Raw genomic sequence first — 22,768 nt, forward strand, 5'->3', positions numbered from 1 at the left:
GAGCGATAGCAGACAGCCGCTATATGCATAATTTAATTTGTACCTTTTGTAAATGCACATTTATTTTATGTGCTTTATTTTTTTCTCAAATTGATGGAGGAAAATTTGATCGGCCTCTTAAATTCAAAGGAATACAGTAAATATCAAGCATTGCAATAACTTTATATCAAGGTCAATTTTATTTCAATAGTACACATATAAATATTTGTGGCACATACAAGAAACATATAGATGAAAGGCACATAACCCATACATGTTTATAATTGTAGCAGCAATTGTTAAAATAAAGAATCTCTGCCTACAAAAGCACAATATAATAACACAGTGAAAAGTTCTTCATGAAAGTCATCTATGTAAACAACCAAAATATGTATTAAAAAAAAAATGTATGTAAAGTATAGCTGTAAATTATTTTACAAATGACTCCAGAATATCAGATGGAGTTCACTTTTTTTGATAACCCTATAAAACATGTAACATGTTTTGATTTAGGATAAACTAGCTATGACATTGTTTCCATTGTTTTATATTCACCTGGTCAAAATAAAAAGGAACATATTTAGAAGGATGGCATAAAACGCTGGTCCCAGGTTTTAAAATAGAGAAAAGACAACAAAAAAAGTGTATTTGGGGGAAAAAGTGTGTATAACTGAATCTCATTGGGACAAACTGTTGCCAAGGAGTGTAGAAAGTATCAATGTCACAAGTAAACAACACTCTACTAGTCATTCTTATGATTACCTAGTTTGAGTATTGTATGACTGGTCTTTAAAACAGAATGCAAGAGTTATTTTGTGAAAAAGAAAAAAAAAAATTACTAATATTCTGTGCAACAGCCAATATCAAACAAGCAATTTGTCTGACTTAGACAGTTAAATCTATGTAATTTGAAAAATTACGAGCACAACTGTGCTGAAATCAAATATTCTTGCAGTTTTGACAAACAAAGCAGTTGAGATCTTGATTACAAGTGTGTGACTCTGTGCCAGCAACTTCAATGTGTTCAAGAACAATGACAATTAAAGCACGTTTTCAAATCTGCCTTCTTAAAGACTGAAAAACACTATACAAAATGAACAAGTAAATACATCAAAGGGTATCTGAAAGAATACACACCGAGTTTCAGTCAACTAGAAATAATTAATATCAAATTTAGATGTGTTTACAAACAAACATTTACTGATTTAATAATCCACTCAGAGAACATTTACGTACACCTCATTTTATAAATACATTTAATCACCATCACTTTTCATAACATAAATTAGAGGCTTTACAGAAACAAAATATAAACCTAGACAAAGGCTGCTTCAACACAGAGATACTGGCAAATAAAGGTACAATCGTTCTACAAATGACAAAATGTACAACTCTCAATTTTCTACATTATAATATAAATGGATTGTAGGGGTCCCATTCATATGGCATTGCTCTTTGTTTGTTTTAGGGCTTTTTGAAGCACTCTAGGAATATTTTCTTGTCTAATAGGGTCTAGTTTAAATTCTACAGTAGTATTCACAAGAGGTAGAATGAAAAGCATGAAACGTATCCAAACAGATCCAAATGAAAGTATCAGGCATGTTTTCTACAAGCTCTGCAGTCCTCAGTGTTGAGATTCTGTGTGCGTGATCTGTTGTGAAGATGTCATTCTCTCTATTGCTGGTTATCTTGCAGCTTTTTTAATGTGCATCTAAAGGTAAACATTGAAAACACTTATGATTTCTGAAAGACTGTTTACACCCAGATTAAAACTCTTTAACCTCTAGCCATTATACCATAGCTACTTGGTTAGAGCCAATCAATCTACAGCGACAATAAGTTAGTCTATAAATACCCAGCATATTGTTCATAAAAAGTTTTGTACATATTAATGGCATGATGCATCAGTTAAATTAAGGATACATATTTTCAAACAATTAAAATAGAAAACAGCATTGTACATTGTATTTAGATAGGATGTAAATGATGACACTTTTTGACAAATATAAAAACATTTTTAAATATATAATTTTCAGTATATGTTTTGTAAAATACTATATCTCTTTAAGAGAGATATAGTAGGTGTATAGCCACGGTTTGTATTTTAGCTTTAAATTTGGTTTGTTTCCATAAGAAACAAGCTTGTTTATTTTACATAAGCTGGCTAAATTTGCATAGTGATTTGCAGCTCAAGGCTGTAAAGCCACTTTCTGGAAGTGACCGTTATTCTTAACGGTGTTCTGAAATGATGCAATGGTAAAATTTGGCATGTATGCCCAAGAGGTCACTGCTGTCAGGAAGAAACAGCATGCCCTCCTACAAGAGCATGCAAGTACTTCAATTCTAGTTACGTGTCACTCTGTCCATTAAGATCAGTGTCCAGGGTCACTTTTTTTTTTTAATGTAATAGGTATATCCATTGCAGAGATATGTACAGTATGCTGCTTCCATGGATTTTCTGGTTTAGTAGCTAAATCCTATGGAATGATAGCCTGACCTATTGTGGGTTGGAGCGCTATGAAACCCTCACCTCGCTGAGTATCGCCCACACGGCAGAGTCCTGCAGGACTGAAAGCCGCAGTGCAGAAATGGGATTGAAGACGGGATCAACTGCAGACTCTGATACTCCATTTTCAAATTTTCCTTCATGGCACGAAAAAGGAAAGAAAAAAATTAAAGTCATTGTGCTATATATATATATATATCATATATATATATATATATATATATATATATATATATATATATATATATATATACCAGTCAAAAGTTTGAGTACACTTGCTGGAAACTAGGTTTTTTTCATAATTGACAATGTTTTACGTCGTATACGTTTCTATAAATACTTGAAAATGAAAACATGTTACAATATACAAAACAAAACAAGGAGTATTAAAGCAATGCTCAAAAAAATTGAAAATTGTCTCTAAATCTTGGATTCCTCAAAATAGCCACTCTTTGCCTTAATAACATCCTCATAAACACGAGGCATTCGGTTAACTAGTTTCAGCAGGAAATCACCCGACATGTCTTCCCAGCTCTTCTGCAGCAATTCCCAGAGATGTAAGGCACTTGTGGGTAGCTTTGCTTTGACTCTTCTGTCCAGTTTGTCCCATACAAGTTCTATGGGATTAAGGTCTGGAGACTGGGCAGGCCAGGTCATTAAATTGAGTTGTCCTTCACTTTCCTTCTTCGCTAGATAGTTCTTGCACAACTTTGAGGTGTGTTTCGGGTCATTATCTTAACTGCCCACCTAATCGTAATCCTGATGGAATGGCATGCCTCTGAAGTATGCTATGATAGCCATGCTGGTTGAGCTTGCCATGGACTTGGTAAAGATCACCAACTCTGTCACCAGCAAAGCAACCCCAGACCATGACACTGCCTCCTCCATGCTTGGCAGTGGGAACCACACATGCAGAACTCATGTGCTCACCCTCTCTGCGTCTTACAAACACTCGGTTAGACCCAAATGTTTCAATTTTTGACTCATCGGTCCATAAGACCAACTTCCACTCCTCAAACGTCCAGTTTCCGTGTTTTTTGGCCCAGGCAAGTCTCTTCCTTTTATTCTGCACTCTTAACAATGGTTTCTTTGCAGCAATTCTTCCAGTTAGGCCAGCTTCACGCAATCTCCTCTGAACAGTTGATGTTGAAACATCTGTACTTCTAGTAGCATTTAGCTGAGCTTGTATTTCAGGGGCAGTTAAAATCGCCAGTTTCGCAGACTTGTGACTCGAATGAACTTGTTCTTTGATTCTGAGGTCACCCTTGGCCTTCCTGACCTTGTTCAGTCCTCATGAGTGCCTGTTTATTCAAATCGTTTGAGGGTCTTGGCCACAGCAGTTACAGACACTTGCAAAGTTCTTGTGATTTGTCTTAAAGATTGACCTTCATTTCTTAAAGTAATTACAGACTTTTTTCTTTGCTTAACTGAGCGTATTTTGCCATTTTCTGCTCCCTTACATTCAGGAATGACAAACTTGTGCCTATGCTACCTATATTTATAGTAATCATGGACCCTCACCTGATAACAATAATTGGTGACAAAAGGTTAATTAGGTAACATGCTAGTTAACTCAGAGAACATCTAACAAAGACACTTTTATACTTAGGCCAGTGTTCTAACACCGTGTTATACACATTTCAGACTTTTAACTGACTTGGGCTTCAGACTGAAATCTCGTTGCTTTGGGTGACCATTTCATTGAAATTGACAAGATTTACATTTTCATTTAAAAATTTAATTTTTGAATACAATTCACTTATGATTATCAGCTTATATAAGTACACGTATCATATAATGAAATATTAAGTGTTTATAGACAAGTTTATACAGTTAAAAGCATAGATAATCATGAAAAACCTGGTTTCAAGCAGGTGTACTCAAACTTTTGACTGGTACTGTGTGTGTGTATATATATATATATATATATATATATATATATATATATATATATATATTATAAAACAGTTGTTAAGGCGACTGAAGCAAGGCCCAGAATCACAGTTGCATAAAACATTAAATGGATTTAACTTTTCCTGCAACACGCGTAAAACATATTCTAAAAGGGGCTGGAGGAACAAAGGACTTTAACACACTGGGTTATGCCCAGAATACTGTTGAACTCTCCATTAACACCTTTGCCCAACTTCAAATTTAGGGTTATCAATTTCTCCCTTAAAGTGTTACCTGTACTTAAAAATTTAAAGGACCTGCACATTTTACATTTTAATTGTCATGTACAGTAGTATGCTACACAGAAACTGACAAAAACAATACTGTATGTGAACATAATTGTCATGGTGCAATTGTTTACTGTTTAGCATTATAAAAAGGAATAGATAAAAGTGCTTTTTCAAAATGTATTTTTTCATTTTTGTTTCTTGATATGAAATTGACCTTGTGTCAAAAGGCAATTAAGAATAAATGCCCTGTATCCAGTCCTTGACTGGCAGAAAATCCCTACCCAGCTTTACGGTGACTAGATGTCACTATGACACTACTGCTGATGGATATATTGTTTAACAGTACTATACCAGATGCAGTAATTGTAACTGTATTGATAGAACACCAGGAAACAAAAACAATGATGTAACAAAAGATAAAACTATTTACCTATTATGTAAAAGCCATCATCTGTGCGTTTATATTTATCTTTGGTTTTCAGTCCAGTTTCCTGAAAAAGTATTATGGGATTCAATAAATAGCATTATTCTCACAAAGTAATGCATTGAAATTCTGTCAGCGCTTAATAGTCTATACTTCAATTCCATTGTTTTGGACCATGATAAAGTATTATTCTATTGGAAACATAATGGAAGAAGCAGCAATATTGCATTCAACGCCTTTCTACAGGGCATGGTTATTTATTGGGAAGAGAGTTATTAATTTAGAAATGATACACTGTTTTGGCCAATACAGTTTGCTTACTGCATTCAGCCATAGGCTGGTTATGCATATTGAGTGACACCATTCAGATAAAAAAAGAGTTCCTATTGTAATTGACTCTGTAGCAGCAGTTGTTGATGCACAGTTCACCCACTAGTCTCTGTAAATTGCTTTGGATAAAAGTGTCTGCTAAATAACTAATTGCAAATAATATTACTATAATTTGTTAGCTGCAAGTTTTGAACAGTGATTGCTGATCATTTTACATCCAACTAACTAACATCTAACTGGTCCAGGTCTTATAAATCATGCGATTTAGTTCCTTTTCATGATATGACAGCTTTATTTTCTACCTTGTAGATACTGTACCATTCAACCTCCTTCTAACACAATGCTCCTGCTTCATTAGTAGTTACCTAGTACTTTAGCCAAAGTTGTTAGTGTTATTTTTAATCAAGGACATCACTTTTTTTTCTCATTTCAACCACAAAAAGTTACAATATGCAAACAGATGGTTTTTTATACTGGTGACTGAGAATATCAACGTTTCTCAAAACATCTGCCCCTCAGCAGACAGGGTAGATGTTTTCTACGTTTTAAAAGGGTGTGCCCAATGACCTTGGCACAGGAGGAAGGAACACAACCCCTTCCAAGACAGTGGGCTGTTTTAATAAAGTGACTGTCCTGTTACAAGTATGTACAAGCCCTCTCAAGGTTTTGTTTGTGAAGCGCATTGGTATTCTTACCGAAAAAGGCAGAACCTCAACAGTCGTATTCTGTAATTTGTCTCCTGGATGCTCAGAGTTACCACTACGAAATAGGTATCTGGAAATCAAAGAGAGACAGGAGCATTAAACATACTGGCAAATCCAAGGATCAAACCACAGGTGATCACTTAGCATGTATGGTGGTACAGCCAGTGTTATATTTGAGGTTTGCAATGACTCATCAGTAATTCAAACAATTCTCAGCAAAAAATCTTGTTTTCTTAACAAAACTACTACCACTAGATGGCAGCACCTCACACTGCAAGATGAGATGACTGTTCGGAAAAATACAAGGTTATATACAGTACAACATCCCCACATCTACTGCAGACAGCAGTCGCTGGGCTTGTCATGTAAATACTATGTTTTGATACAGGAATCTGTAGGCATTATTTACATAGTGCTTCTCAGTCCCAGCTTGCAATTAGTGGATGTCAACTGTAATGATTCAATGAATGTAAACTAGTTTGTAAACTATGCAGGGAAATGTGACAAATCAAGATGCAATTGATTAGGAAGATTTGTTCTCAAATGACTTCTTGCACCTGGTTAAATAAATAATTGGTATCCTAAACATGTTTTACCAGTTCACCCTGGTTTGCCATGTTTATTAATATGCATTACCATACCTCACTGTTCCTTCCAGTGCTTACCTATCCTTTAACATGTGTTCACTGTGTTTATTACACTTTGCTATGCTTTTACTAGGGTCAACTTTTATAAGGGGAGTGTTGTGCACACTTTCTCCGCTGTATCCTTGTCACTGGGGATCTGCATCACTAGCAGGGGATAATAAAATGACAGTACTGGTCAATAATAGAGAACTATTCAAGGCATCTACTGGTATCATCTGTCAACATCTGCTTTTTTTTTTTTTTTTTTTTTTTCTCCCTCGCCATACCAACACAACCGCATACTATTTACACTCCTTATTGTCTTGGGAAAAATCTTGGGAAATAACTGTTACTGAAAGTAACCAACTTCTATTCTGTCTTCTATTACATCTCTCTCCAGTGGCCTACTGTTTAAAATTATTCTTCTGTTACCCTGCCTGTGGTTTATCATCCAGCCACTAGCAGGTGCTGCAGCTTTCCTTTTCCAACATCCAGCAGTCAGATGGCACTTTGTTTGGAAACAATGGCTAATTGATTCAAGCATTATGGCTCCCCAGAACATTATTGCTAGATGCTTTCCTGTAATTACTCTCTTTGCAAAACACATTATGATTGTTCTACAAATACTATTTCAATACAAGTTGTGCCACTCGACTGTTTTTAAAGCATGCTGTCAGTCTTCCCTTGTTGTTCCAAGCTAATTTTTTTTAATTTTCTGAAACCATGACAAATAACAGACATGGTATTTAACGTTCAATTGCTTTGAGAGCAAGCAGAAACACCTTGGATCAAATTCAATTTTTTTTTACGAACATACAATTCCTGACTGCACAGAAGGAAAACTATGATAGCCTACTTCTTATGCCTGATACTCTGTCTTTTTTATTTTGTAGTTATTTTTTTTTTCTCATTTTCTCCCTAATTTAGAATATCCAATTATTTTTAGGCTCAGCTCACCAATACCACCTCCGCGCTGACTCGGGAGGGCAAAGATGAACACACGCTTTTTTTCACACTTGAGACTCACCATGCAACCACCTCAGAGCTACAGCATCAGAGGACAACACAGCTCTAGGCAGCTTACAGGCAGGCCCGCAGTAGCCCAGCCAGACTACAGGGGTCACTGGTGCTCGGTGAACAGAGGACACCCTGGCCGACTTTTGACTATGTTAAGTTTATTGCTGCATACCAGACAACACAGGATACAGTTTGTAACACTTACAATAGCAAGATGAATAAGAGCAGGGTGTCTGCACGAAAAGTCAAAAAAGTGGGGAGGGCGTGAGGCGAGTAGGAAAGGAACTTTTGGTTACATTGCTGGATCACTTCCAGTCACCAGAGATAGGCTGAAAACATGTTACTGACACAGGCCTAATCAGGAAACCATAGGAACTACAAAGAGGTTATATCATACTTGATCTTTTCAGTTCTCTCTACACTCAATGTATATTTTTACATAAAGAGAAGGGGGGGGGGGGGGGGGGGGGGGGGGGGGGGGGGTGGGGGGGGGGGGGGGGGACAGGTGTTTCAATATTGAACTGGGAGGGGGAGTTTATGTTGATCAAATGCATTGTTGCCTAATAAGATTTCTACACCCTGGTTCCTTTCTTCACTCAAACCAAGTTTAAAAGACTCCAGTGGTCAGCTAGCATAAACACTCTGAGACTGAGATGACTGTCAGGAAGCTCTGCTGTCTACAAACCCATGTGGATGGCAGCCTAAGATTCATTTTGATCTCTCACCTTTCAATACTGACTGGCCTGTCGAATTTTAAGAGGATGTAGTCCCCAGCGGTAGGAGTGATGGCCCAAAAGAAGTCTTCCCCCAAGTAGGTTTTCTCCAAGGTGTGTCCCTGGTACATTTTGAGGGAGGTTGAAACCTCAGCTGGTGGGTTCACATGGATCTTGTGAAGCAACGGCTTCAGAAAATCTTTGTCCTAAAAGAAAATAAAAGAATGACGAGTAATGAATTCGACATGAAATTAGGGATATACAAAATTAAACAAATTACTAATTTAAATACCGTATTATTTCAATTTGGCGCTGCAGCGTTTATTTTAAATTGATCAAAATGACTGCGGCACTTAAAAGAGGGCGGCCTTTATACAAGGCCGACCTTTATTAATACTACGATTTTCAAACACTATAATATTTTATTATATGATTTATGACTTTTTAGAAGTATCACGGTTGCTTATTTTCTGTAATACGGTAGCCTTCCTGTCTGTAGCAGCGTGTGTGGCTAAACTACTTTGACTACAGTACATTTATGGGTGACAGTTACTGAGAGCCTATTAGGTGAGAGTTGGAAGGCCAGGGAGTACTGTATTAGCGAATCAGGAGTGTGTATTGGTTGTTAAGGGGCGGGGCAATGCTGGTGTGGCAGTTAAATCCAAGAGCGTATCGTAGATGTTTTTCTGCACCAAAAATTACCTCAGAATATCAGTTTTATTTCTGCAAGAATTGCAATATATCCTACTCGTTTTTTTTTCACCTCACTAACTTGCTTGTTTGTAATTTCTCTGCAAGAGAAACCAAACTAAACCTTCTATTAGATAGTAAGCTCATTTTTTTTTATTTGCACGGGATTGAGTACAGGAATTACAATTTAACTAAAAACAAAACCACCTGTAAGAACTTCAGAAGGACTTCTGTTCTGTACGTAGTTTATCTTTCTTTCAGAACTGTATTACCATAAAATGTGCTTACTATGTGTGTGTACATTAGTTTGTACTTTACGTGCTAGATTGAGGCTCCCGTCTCTTGTATAGGCGTTACATGTACATAGTCAGTGTTGTGCATTTTTGTGTATCGTGTGTGTTTTTTTAGTAAGGGGAGAAAAAAATACCTTAATGTTTCTTTATTGATAGCGGCATTTATTCAAGGGCGGCCTCTATTATAAAGCTGAATTTAAGTAATACGGTACTAGTTGTGTGGTAACAGAAACAAAAAAAGAGGAATAGTTTTATAAATTGTATCTCTCTCCTTCATTAACCTATTCTGTATACAGGTTGGGAAAGTCTAGTCATAGAAACAAGTATCGTCGAGCACGGTTTTGTTGTTGGCACATATGGTTCATCATTGTGTTCATGAGTCGTTGTTTGGTCGAAAGCATCACCTATCCTTATTCATTCATGAGCCTCTACCAAGCACAGTTTGTCAAATGTGCCAAAGCATTATGTGTAAACTTTATTGTTGAATAAATGGATAAGGAATTCCCTTATAATGTACAGACTGTTTTACGAGGCAACTCCTAAGAGTCAGATAAGTCATTTAATCTGATGTTCGTTGTCTCCCAAAACAATAGTTTACTGTGTTATATAATGGTAAAAGCACAGACAAATTAGAGAGGTAGGGAAAGGCCAGACGCATCTCTATAATTGATATGATATACAAATGAAGTATGTTAAGTACATTTTCAAGATGCTGGACTGAACAAAGTTGATTTTGACCTCATCGTTTGATGTAAACTTTATAGGAGGGTGTCACAAAGACAGCTGGCTGCAGTGGGTGATGTCAGACCAGAAAAAGGAACCAACACAGAACGCAGGTTTTGAAATGGTGAAGGCGCTGATGCGCAGTTTAATAGTCAAACAGACGGAAAATAAAAAAGTTGTTACAAAAACACTGACACCAAAACAGGACACGGCACTTTAGTCAAAATAAATATACAAACAAAACGTACTAACACTAAACAGACAGACAAAAGAGTGGACAAACAGACAAACATGGTGAGATAAATTAATTTACAGGACATGTTTATTAAAGCAAAAACAATAGTAGGGTTCAAATAACTGTAGATTAGGCAAAAATAGAACATTGCCAAACTTAAGCATATTGGTAAAACACACAATAATTGTTATATTGCAAGAAAGTGTAACCATGTGTTATTGCAACATAAGTTGGGGCCATCTTACAGTAAGCTTCTGGATCTTCCCAGCCAGAGAGGAATGAAGCCCCACGTGCTGGAACAGCGACGGCCTGAATCGAACTCGCAGACTGGACTTCTGTCGCTCACAATGTTTCTAAGTAAAGAAAAGCGAGAGATCACTGCTTAGAACAGAGCACAGTTTGAACAGATGGTGATGGGGAAGGACCCTGCTTAGAACAGAGCAGTTTGAACAGACAGGGATGGGGAATAACAGGCTTCATTAACAGGAGTAGCATTAAGCTCGGTATCCCAGTGTAAAGCTTCATAAAACCAGACAGGCCTTTCATAAGTATTTTATTCAAGAAGTGGAGAATCTCTAGTTTAGTTACTATCTCAGGGGTGGACATAAAACTTGCGCCATTGTGGACCTCTTCCAAAGCCGACACTGTTAATTGAGAAGAAAGCTTAGTAGTTTTGTGTGTGATGTCGACTTATTTCCCAAGCCCAATTAGTCCTCCAGAGAAAAAATGAATAAATAACCAGTGAATTAACCCTCTTTACTGACTAGCCCCTATACTTAGACAATTAAATTAAGAGTTTATTTAAACATATACGCTTGTTACCTTATAAAATGTAGTGAAAAAGACTCAATGCAATGGGATTCGGGAATCTATAAGTCCTGCTAAATGCAGCAATGATTGAAAGACTGAAGAGCAATTGGTTTATATTGGTATGTAGTCAAATACAATCTCTGCATTTGTTTGGTGTTAAGCAACCCCCTCATTTATCAAAACACAGAGCCGTGGGATATCTATAATCTACATAGCATGGAAATGTTATTTGCATGAAATATGTTCTTCGATACTGTATAAGGGACAATGGAACTGGTTTAACATAATAAAAATATTGTTTAAAATTATATTTAGGGTCTCCCAAGTGGTGCATCTGGTAAAGGCACTCCGCCTGGAGTGCAGGGTGTGCCCTATAGCTTGGAGATCGCCAGTTCGAATCCAAGCTATGCCACTGCCGACCGTAGACGGGAGTTCCCAGGGGGTGGCACACAATTGGCCAAGCACTGCACAGGTGGGGTAGGGGTTAGGTTGGCTGGGGAGTCCTTGGCTCACTGCACACCAGCGACCCCTGTGGCTGGCTGGGCGCCTGCAGGTCGGCTTGTACGCAATTCAGAACTACGTGGTCCTCCGACGCTGTAAGTTCTGAATATGACTGCATGGCAGACTTGCAGAGCCAAAAAAATCTGACAGCACTCGTTTCGGAACACGAGTGCTCGTCCTCGTCTCTCCCAGGTTAGTTTGGGGGTTGCAGCGGTGAGTTAGGTTGAATAATAATGGGATATTCCAAAAATTTAGATAAATACTGGAAAATGAATAAAAATAATTGTTTTAAAACAAAAATTACATTTAGATGTTTAGAATCTGTTCCATTCACCAATGAGGTTTTCTGCTAGTTTTTATTTTACATTGTTTTATTGTGTATGGTGGAAATCCCAATTTAGAACTGATGGATTGGCAATCTTATTAAATCATTAAATCAATCTCATTAAATCAACAAAAATCATTTTGATACTTGCACATATGATGGTAAGCAAGAATGCTCTACAAGAATAATGATTACGTATTTATAGTAGCAACATTTCAAAGATAATGGACCAATCTACAAAAAAATTGTACTGTCTAAAAAAGATTTGCCATAAACATAAACAGCATATGCTTCAGTTTTAAACAGTTAAAAACACGGAATTTATGTATTTATTTTACTATATGGCAATTATTTCTACCAGTACACAATTATAATTACAATTATCACTTTACAGTAATTAAATCAAATTATTATTTTTTTTATTATTATTTCTTAGCAACAACTACAGAACATGTTGGTATATGTTGACAGTTAGCATATTAAATAAGATTGATGCTAAATACGAATGCCACAGAAGAATAAGAGACTAAGCTAATTCAAAATCATGTTTGTTTGTGTTTGGTTTACCAGAATAATGCATTGCCTAAATTGTCAATAATATATATTATTTCACTAGAAAAAAGTCAGTTTAGATTTAGATCTTTTCCTAGGATGGGAAGACTGCTGTAGCACGGAAACACACTGCTGTAGCACAGAAACACACTGCTGTAGCACGGAAACACACTGCTGTAGCACGGAAACACACTGCTGTAGCACGGAAACACACTGCTGTAGCACGGAAACACACTAACTTGCCATCATCTTACATTTTATAGTTATTCTTAAACTTTAATTTCAAAATGTAGTTGGACTGTTCTTAAACAATAGTGAAATATAATCATTCATAATCAACAGAATTCAATGCATTCACCTTCTCAGGCCCACTTAGAAACTATTAAAAAATGTTCAACGCAACAAAAATATCTGAAATATCACACTAATTGCTTCTGTGACTCTGGTCGGTCTACTTGCCATGATCACTGCATGGGGGCAATAAGGGCCTGGACATCAGAATCTCTGACCTATTTACCAGGTACCATTTATTTTGTTGAAGACAACTATGCACAACAACCTCTACATCTGGACCATTTACTAAAGGTGATGACAGTGTCTTCACAGCACAGCCGATTCCAGTTACGAGCAGGATGTGCACACAAACACTGTGTGGCCGAGTTGGTTAACAGCCAGGGAGCTATCAGTAATAAGAGATCATCTGATCTCATTGTTTGGCTACACTCTCTAGACTCATGTCCATCTGTAATTGAATTCACACAGCCTTGGTTTTGCCTCACATCTCATAACCAATTCTGCCGGCATCCAAATGACACGTGCATCGGAGCAGAGAGTTTTCTCCTTTGTCGGATTCCTGCATCAAAGGTGTCTGGCGATACGTTATGGTGTCATGGGATCTTAATGTCCTTGCGTCAGACCTTCTTAACGTCTCCTAACATGCCGGAATACTGATTGAATGTATTCCTATTAGGGCAGAGTGCCCCTAAACTGAGTCACCAAAACCACTTCCTGCAGCACCTGATATTTGAGGTCACTGGTTTACAAATAGCTCATTAAGGCATGAATGTTTGCCAGAGGTGATTTACTGTACAACTAATTGTATTGTTATGGCCCAGAAAAAAAAGTGGTAGTCACAATTTGAAACTGTAAATCTTTCCTTACTATTAATATAAATTGACCAACTTGATGTCTAAATCAATAACGATCGGTATGTCGGTGACATAGATACTGCACCAGGGCTGTAAATACACAATATGTATCCACTGTCCACCGTGTGCAAAATGTAGACCTGACACACAAAAAGATGCCTCATACAACCCCAGATTCTGACACTCTCACTTACTTGTGCAAAAGTATGTGCTTAGCAAGTTTCACTGCTTTGGATAAAGTTATCTAGATATACATTAAAGACTAAATAGCAACATACAGACATCCATAAGGATGGCCGATCACTTCCACAACATTGCCAGAGTGGGGCAATAACAGATGGTCTGTTAGATGAAACATCAGTTTCTTTAGAAACCTTATTTTGTATCTAAGTATAGTTACAATCTGCTCAGTTTGACAACTGAGGATCAAACCTATACTGGCTAGCAACTTTCACTCCTTGACCCATTTATCAAGGAATAGCAAAAACGACTCAATTCTGGGTTCTCCATATTCTGCGTGTCAGGGAACCAAATACCTACCGCATCCTTCTCCGGACTGCAGGCTTTTACCCAGAGGATATGATCAAGGAGCCAATCAATGGGCTTCTCCTTATAGAACATGAATATGAACTCCACAATCAGGTTCAAATCAGGAGCCTGAAACATCTTCCCTGTAAAGAAACAGGCAGTCACTATTGCAATGACATCACAATGGTGTTATTACAATGTAATTTAGCGGTACTCAAACCCAGTGAACTCCTGTCTAGGTTTCTGTTTCAAGTTTAGCACAGACTTTTAATGGTTGATGTAAACTTGGAGGGGTGCTTTACATTGGTGGCCTAAAGCAATGTCTGGCAGTACTAACCTCTGGAGACTAAATAAAATGTTTTTACCTTTAAAGTACTTAAAAAATGCCTCAATGATATACAGTGCCTATAGTAAGTATTCACCCCCCTTGGACGTTTTCACAGTTTGTCGTGTTACAACCCAAAATCTTGATGCACTTAAATGGGATTTTTTTTCCTTTGATTTACACAACCTACTCATCACTTTCAATGTGTGAAAAATTGGGGGGTTGAAAAAACAAATCAATTAAAAAAAAAAACCTGAAAAGTCTTCATTAGATAAGTATTCACCTCCTTTGCTATGACACTCTTAAATAAGCTCAGGTGCAACCAATTGCCTTCAGAATTCACACAATAAGTTAAATGGAGTCCATCTGTGTGCAATAAAAGGGGTTCACATGATTTCAGATTAAATACACCTGTCTGTAAGGTCCCACAGTTGGGTAGTGCATTCAAAGCAAAGATACTACCAAGAAGACCAAGGAGCTTTCAAAACAACTCCGGGATAAAGTTGTGGAAAGGCAAAGATCAGGGGAGGGGTATAAAAAGATTTCAAAGGCACTGAATATCCCTTGGCGCACAGGCAAGTCGATCATTAAGAAGTGGAAGGTATACGGCACCACCCAGAATCTACTTAGTGCAGGCCGTCCTCCCAAACTGAGCAGCCGGGTAAGAAGGGCATTGGTCAGAGAAGCCACCAAGAGGTCAATGGCAACTCTGAAAGACGTACAGTGTTCCTTGGCTAAGATGGGAGAAACTGTCCAAGTGTCAACAGTAGCTGAGGTACTCCACAAATCTTGCTGTATGGAAGTGGCAAGAAGGAAGCCATTTCTGAAAAAAGCCCAAGTAAAATCCTGCTTGGAATTTGCAAAAAGGCATGTGGGAGACTCTGAAAAGATGTGGCAAAACATTCTGTGGTCCGATGAAACAAAAATTGAACTATTTGGCCTAAATGCAAAGCGTTATGTCTGGTACAGACTCAACGCAGCACATCACCCAAGTAAGATCATCAATACTGTGAAGCACGGTGGTGGCAACATCATACTATGGAGATGCTTTTCATCGACAGGGACTGAGAAGCTTGTCAGGGTAGAGGGCAAAATGGATGGAGCTAAATACAGGCAAATCCTTGAGGAAAACCTGCTTCAGTCTGCAAAAGACCTAAGACTGGGATGGAGATTCACCTTTCAGCAGGACAATGACTCCCAAGCACACAGCCAAAGCGACACTGGAGTGACTTAAAAACAAGAAAGTGAATGTCCTAGAGCAGCCCAGTCAAAGCCTGGACTTGAATCCAATTAAGGATCTGTGGCAAGACTTGAAGATTGCTGTCAACCAATGATCTCCATCCAATTTGACAGTCTGAACAATTTTGCCAAGAAGAATGGGCGAATATTGCAAGATCCAGATGTACAAACCTGGTAGAGCCTTACCCCAAATGACACACAGCTGTAATTGCTGCCAAAGATGGTTCTACCAAGTATTGACTCAGGGGGGTGAATACGTATCTAAACAAGACATTTCAGTGTTTTTTTTTTTTCCCCATTAACTGTTGTTTCACAATAAAAATTATTATGCCTCTTCAAAGTGTTGAATAGGTTGTGTAAAAAATCCCATTTAAATACATCAAGATTTCAGGTTGTAACACAATAAACTACGAAAACATCCAAGGGGGGTGAATACTTACTATAGGCACTGTATATGTGTGGTGTGTGTGAATTCATAATGATTTAATTATATACATTTTATTACCTTGACAAATTTTACATTTTCATTATATATTCCATGCCAGTCTTACATTTGTTTAATGTTAAATACTAAGTAGCCCTTAGTCACTTTAGCTAGCAACTGTAACAAAGACATACAGCATCAAATGCTCACTTAAATGTGCTCTCTCAAATAACAAAATGGGTAAGAATACTGTATCTATATTAATGTATATCTGTACTTTCAAGTCTTGATAATCAACAAGAAAATGACTGGCATCAGAATTTAACATTCAACACAGAAAAAACAATCTAATTTTTATAATGACTATAATTAATACCAACTACTTCACAACTACACATTTTCTATAATGACAATTGTGGATTTATTTAAAAATGGCAAGTCATACAAGACAACTAGCAGTGCATTCAGTGGTTCTGCATGTGGTGGAAGCTTATGAGGTCATGATTTTTGATTGACAGTGTTATTGCTTTGTTTTCCAGAACCAGCAGAACATACTGTAATGTTATCTGCTGTATTTTAGATATGTGTAACACTCTTGCTAAGGGTCTCAGTGACTTCTTATTATTAGTTTTAAGCCACACAAAAAAGCATCTCCCTACCTATAAATCCTAGCTGTGAGAACTCTAAAATCATCCAGTCTTCTGAAGAGAGTTGAAGTGCAAAGTTTTTCATGGTGATGAAGTAGTTTGGTTTGGCAACAATGTCATCTTCAAGCTGTGGATAAAAATCCATTTACAATTTACAAACAAAACAATATGCAGCTAACGCAAGACAGGTTTGCTGAACTTTTCAATGTTTTTTTATTTATTTTTTTCAAATTTAAATATACAAAAGTAATCTACCGGTACTTAATTTACTTAACAAATATTTAACATCTGGACATTCAGGAGTTCAAATGTTTATGTGATTGACTTCGAAGAAGCTTTCTACATTTTGGCAGTGACTAAACACTATTAAAAACATTCAACCAATTAAAAACTATAGGAGAACAATTAAAGATTTACCATGCTGGAACAACAATGCAAATAAAACGTTAGGTTATTATCATAACCCTGGTTCTCTGAAATAGAAAAGTAACCATTACCGAACAGTACTTACCTCTTAAAAGACCCGAAACCTGATTAAGATGTATCAAAGCTGCTCGACGAACCTGTGACATAGTCATGGCCCGCCCCTGAGGACATTAAACCACTGTGGTCACAGACCTCTGTGTCAGACTGGAAAGGAGGTAGAAAGAAGCCTCCAATTCCACAGACTGGTTGACATGGAATGCAGAGATTGTCTTTAGCAGAAGGCAGGATTGGTACGGAGCGCAACTTTTGTCCTGGCTTCTTTACAAATTAAGCAGGCTTTACCTGTGGAGAATGCCTGCATCTCATTCACCTCCTTTGCAGAGGTGATAGCAAGCAAACAGATATATATTTCAGCTCAGCTGAAGCCGCAAAACCCCTTTCAAAAACTGTCCCGCCAGGAAGCTTAGCTCCCGGAAGGCCGAGTCAGTTTTGACATGGCAAGCCAAATGGCTGGAAGATAGACCTTTAATGTGTTACAGTCACACCCGTAAAGGGAGAGGGACCGTGCTTGAACTGCAGAGAGTAGAATGGTCAGAACGGTAGTAAGCACCGAGATGTCCTAGGTGCACTTGTCAGTACTCCAGATGGCTCCCTAAAAAACCCCAAGGCCTGCTGCCTGGCTTGGCGATGGAACCTATTGTACTCGTTCACAATGGATACAGTATTGTTTTGTAAAAAAGTGAGTGTCTTGATGGACACTGATTGGTTTATTAAATATTTCCAGAACCGCCGTCATATCACTGAATTGCTTTGTATTCTGATTTCCACAAATGCATCTCATCGCTACAACATGGCATGCAAACAAAAGGCAAATTGTGCCGCTGTTTCTCTTGCTACTCAAAGTTGGAAATTATTCGAGCTCTTGAAAAAAACCTGAATCGGGCACAAGTCGCTGAGCAATTTGGTGTTTCCTATCCTGGTGAGATGCTCCACCATTCTGTTAAATAATGTGCATGTCTTGTATTGTGCTGTTGCATTTTGTAACGTGTGTAGAGGTGCTGTGTTAATTTAGTTTGACAGTTAGTTTATTAACGTTAAGTTAACCCTAATGGCCATTATTTTTGCCTCTGCCATTGCGATAGCCCGAAACACACCCGTCGGCTAATTTCATAGTACTTAAGCTTTTTGAACATGTTGTTTTGCTTAGTTTTATTAATGTTAGTTTGTCTATTACTTTTTTATTCTAGTTTATTAACATACACTTGCCTATTGTTTTGCTTTTACTTATTCAGTTCATTTCATATGTTGATGCACGTGCGTCATGACAAGTAATACAAATGTATTTATGGCTGTCTTAGAAAACAGGTCGGCTATTAGAACACTTTGCTTGCTGACAAAAGTCATCACCCCCTGTTCATGCCATATAACCTGAGAGGTATATGAACTCCCCCTGCCTGTCCACAATAGCCTCATGCTTTAAGGTACTGTGGGACCCTTTGGAGTTCTATACATATACCATACAGTAGTACACTTTTAGCTTGAAAATATCATTTTAACCCTTTTAGTTGTGAACGATTTTGTTGAAATTAAGTTATATAATTCACAGAGGAACTCCTTTATTGAGTATACAGGAGACCAGGACAAGAAATATATTACATATATTTAGACACTACTGTACCTCAGACAGGGACCTAGGACTCCTGTGAGGTTCCAACATGATTTCCGACAACATGTGTTAAAATAAGATAAGACGGGACCTCGTCAGGGCTGAAAGAGTTACCGTAAATTAGCCACCACATAGGTCAGCCACTTACCTGGACATAATAAGTACCCTTATTTAGAGCATACATCATAAGGAAGCTGTAATCCAAATTCTGTTTTGTTCGCCACCTGAAAATCACAAATCATAAAGAAAGGTGATTGGTCATCAAACTGTGGCACCTTTCACTTTCTTTAGAGTTGCATGTTGAAGCAGGGAATTAACTGTTAATAGTGCCTTCATGGAAACAAGAAAGAAGAGCTTGATAAGCACTGACACTGTTAACACCATTTTATGTTGAATTAAAAACTGTTAAAAGAAACAGCCCCAGGCTAGCTGCATATGAGGTTTATTGTACTATACTGTGTGTGAGTGTGTGTTAACATTCTGCAAAAACTGTTGAAACTTTCAAAGTAATTAGAAAAACAACTTGTGCTAATTAGCACAACATTTGTTCTAGAAAATCACAAGCCTGAACACATACAAAGGTAGGTCACTATGGAATGGGTTCTGATCAGGAGCTTCTACATTCTTTAAATTACAATCAAACGAGCGACACGCAAGATGAAGCAAGAAATGCATAATGGCTACAAAAATTGCTGGAACACCCCTTTTTGGTTAATGGGACATTTGTTTCCATATACATATCTCTCTATAGAAGATCATCCTTGCTATGCAAATGGTTTTGAATGAGCAACCTGTCTGACAAGATATAGTTACCTGAAAATGTTATCTATTTTGTTAGAATGACAAAAGACTGGGAGTAAACATTATTTACCATTAACCCAACTCAGGCCCCTCATTTACTTAATATTTTTCTTTAATAGTATTCTTGAAAATATGTTATTCCCTGTGGGGGGATAATAAAAATACCACAACAAACTAATTCTACTTAAGAATCTAAACTGTAAGGAAGGCATAGGCTAATGCCCAATTTAAAAGTAGTGTTTACATATTTAAGAGATTTTCACTAAAAGTCCATATTAAAAATACAGTGCTCATCCTTTATAATGCTACAGTGGGGAGCCATAGTTACAAGACTGTGCTATTTGGTTTTGCCTTACAACGAGTATAAAAGGGCTACTGTAGTGACATTATGGAGCAAATGGGAGCCACGACCCTAACGTGTAATAATAGATTTTGCACTACAACGAGGCACATTATAACGGGTGAGCACTGTACCAGCTCTACCAGCTATAGCTGATTCCTGTAAACTGCAGGGCACAGCAACTGACAATTACCCGAATCGATTGCTGTTGAACGCACGTTAATTCCTGCCGGGTGCTCCTCACCCCCTATTTCTTCCTGTGCATGCTCTGGCCACAGCACACCCACTGACTCCGCCTCTATGGTTTATTTATATAACATCACCATAAACATTTTAATTTGGCCTGTAGCATGCTGCATTTCTCCATCTCTTCAACTAAAGCACTGCTTAACGTCTTGATAAACTGCAGGCTTCGGCATATTCTAGCGGTTACCGTGATGTACAGTACAGAATACAAATTACTAACTTTTGGTATTCACAAGCTTCAGCATGCGACACCTGCTGGTGAAACACTGTTTCTGCAGTAATCTGTGACAAACCAGTTTCTAGTCAGGTATCACCCTCTAGCATGCAAGATGCAGGACAGGTTAACTATAACTACATATGGCGTTGACCTTTTATTGCGGAGAGTACCGCACCATATTTTGCCATTTTTATAGCTGGTTTTGGCTACCAATGATGTAGCAAAAAGTCATTCAGGGATCATATTTTAGTACGGCAGATTCATACCTATAATGCCGACAGTGTCATCATAATCATAACGCTAGCTATAGAACCCAATCTTTAATATCATAACCACCGGATAACTGTGTAAAACATTTACAGATGTTTATTTTTAAAGATATAAAACAATAACTAAACAAGGTACATGAATTATGGTACATATTACAATCATAGCTGATCTAAAATTGTCACTCATTGCAGCATAAAAAAGTGGATCAAATATCAATAACGTATCGAATTGTTCTGTAAATATTCTTAAAAGGGAGTGGTTTATAGGTGTGGAAGTTTAAAAAAACAAAACAAAAACAACCTGGCGTTACTGCCACAAACCAATTCAAGCCATATAATATCGTGTGATAATATACTGCAGTCTGACCTATACAATATTCTATTTATTATAATGTTGTACAAAATATAGAACCTATATGAAATTATTTGTATTTGTAAGCTATTAGATTACCTTAATACCTGGAAAAAAACAGAGTTTAGAAATTGACTACGGCTGGTTGACAAACTGATAACATAATAACATGCTTTTATATGTGAGGCCAGCTGCCACCAGTGTAATGCATGTAATACATTGTATTACACCACGTTACAATATAGAACAAAACTGGATAAATGGAGTAACACTGTGTATGTCAGATGTTTCCAGTCTCTGGGAATGTGTTAATAAAAGGTGTCAGGAAGTACTGCAGTTGCCGTTTTCATTTTTAGTAGGTCATTTTATCAATTTATTTATTTTATTTTTTATCCTAATCTTTTTATCTATCCAATTATAAACTGTGTGTTTCTTTGCCATTTTCTTAGTTCCACAATTTATGGAGACACATGTACATGCACAGACCACTCACGTAACGGAGGGTTAACCTACTTAAACACTTGACGTGCTTTTTACGGACCATTTGGCATCCGCCGATTCACCAGCCACAACAAACAAACTGGACAATCAACATGATCTGCTTATTGACGCATAAATGAAAAAAGGCTGAAACAAAGACAAAATGTATGAAACCTAACAAATACATTATATTTTGGTGTACACTTGATCACATTGGTGGCACACTGTTGTTTTTAAATATATTTTCAACATTTTATTCTGTGCCGTGCCGACAGCAGAAATGACTGGCATGCTTCCACTTGTACTTCACAACTTGGTCAGTAAATACATTTATTGATTTAAGTACTTCATAAAAGGTAAGTGCTTAAAAATACAGTGATTATTAACAAGGTTATTTGACAACACCCTGCAGGTAATAACACCATCTTACAGTAATACACAGGCAAGTTGATAAACCTTAACTTTTATTCAAGCATCTTTGGCAGGCCTTAGCATCAGATTAATTAATTATTAAAATAATTTTAAAAAGTTACACATTAACATATTTATATTTAGGTTGTTTTAGAAGCACTGCCATGCTTTTACATTTTGAGGGAAGGTGCTTACCTTTTTTTTTTTTTTTCTTTCAGAGTGCCCAATTATTTTTACTCACAATTTTCTCCCAGATTTACAATGTCCAATTATTTTCCCTCACCACAGCAATTCTCCAGATAGTTCAGTGGTCACCCTCCAATTCCACAACCAAGCCAATTTCTTCTTCTACACCCAGAAACTCGAGAATGGATGTCAGCAAGCTAACGGCCTCTGGAGGACAAAGGCCAGCCTTGCAGGTGTCCAGCTGAGCTCACTAGGCGCCAGGCCAGTAAGGTATGCCGTAGTGCGATGAAGAGGAACAGTTCCTGTGGTTCTAGCCTCCCTAACCCGTGGGAGTGCCAGCCAATACAACGACACTCCCCCCTACGAGGACCTGCCACTTCGCACACAGCATGCAAATCTGCACTCCCATGACTGTATACCATTCAGCAGTGTTTTACCAGATAAGCCACTCT

At 37.5% G+C, this 22,768-nt stretch overlaps 1 protein-coding gene across 1 annotated transcript in view; it reads right to left on the bottom strand.

The window, feature by feature from the left end:
* Nucleotides 1–177: 177 nt before the first annotated feature.
* mgat4a (alpha-1,3-mannosyl-glycoprotein 4-beta-N-acetylglucosaminyltransferase A) overlaps nt 178–22,768 on the bottom strand; it is a 43,993-nt gene continuing 21,402 nt past the window's right edge. Inside the window, exons 8-16 of the mRNA XM_041258891.1 lie at nt 19,163–19,238; nt 16,935–17,049; nt 14,300–14,430; nt 10,669–10,776; nt 8,495–8,688; nt 6,118–6,196; nt 5,099–5,159; nt 2,510–2,622; nt 178–1,690 (exon numbers count right to left, since the gene is read on the bottom strand). Of these exons, the coding sequence (XP_041114825.1) occupies nt 1,664–1,690; nt 2,510–2,622; nt 5,099–5,159; nt 6,118–6,196; nt 8,495–8,688; nt 10,669–10,776; nt 14,300–14,430; nt 16,935–17,049; nt 19,163–19,238 (904 nt within the window). The 3' untranslated portion in view covers nt 178–1,663. The remainder of the gene's footprint in view (nt 1,691–2,509; nt 2,623–5,098; nt 5,160–6,117; nt 6,197–8,494; nt 8,689–10,668; nt 10,777–14,299; nt 14,431–16,934; nt 17,050–19,162; nt 19,239–22,768) is intronic.

This window comes from Polyodon spathula, chromosome 9 (assembly GCF_017654505.1).
Source record: "Polyodon spathula isolate WHYD16114869_AA chromosome 9, ASM1765450v1, whole genome shotgun sequence".
NCBI lineage: Eukaryota > Metazoa > Chordata > Actinopteri > Acipenseriformes > Polyodontidae > Polyodon > Polyodon spathula.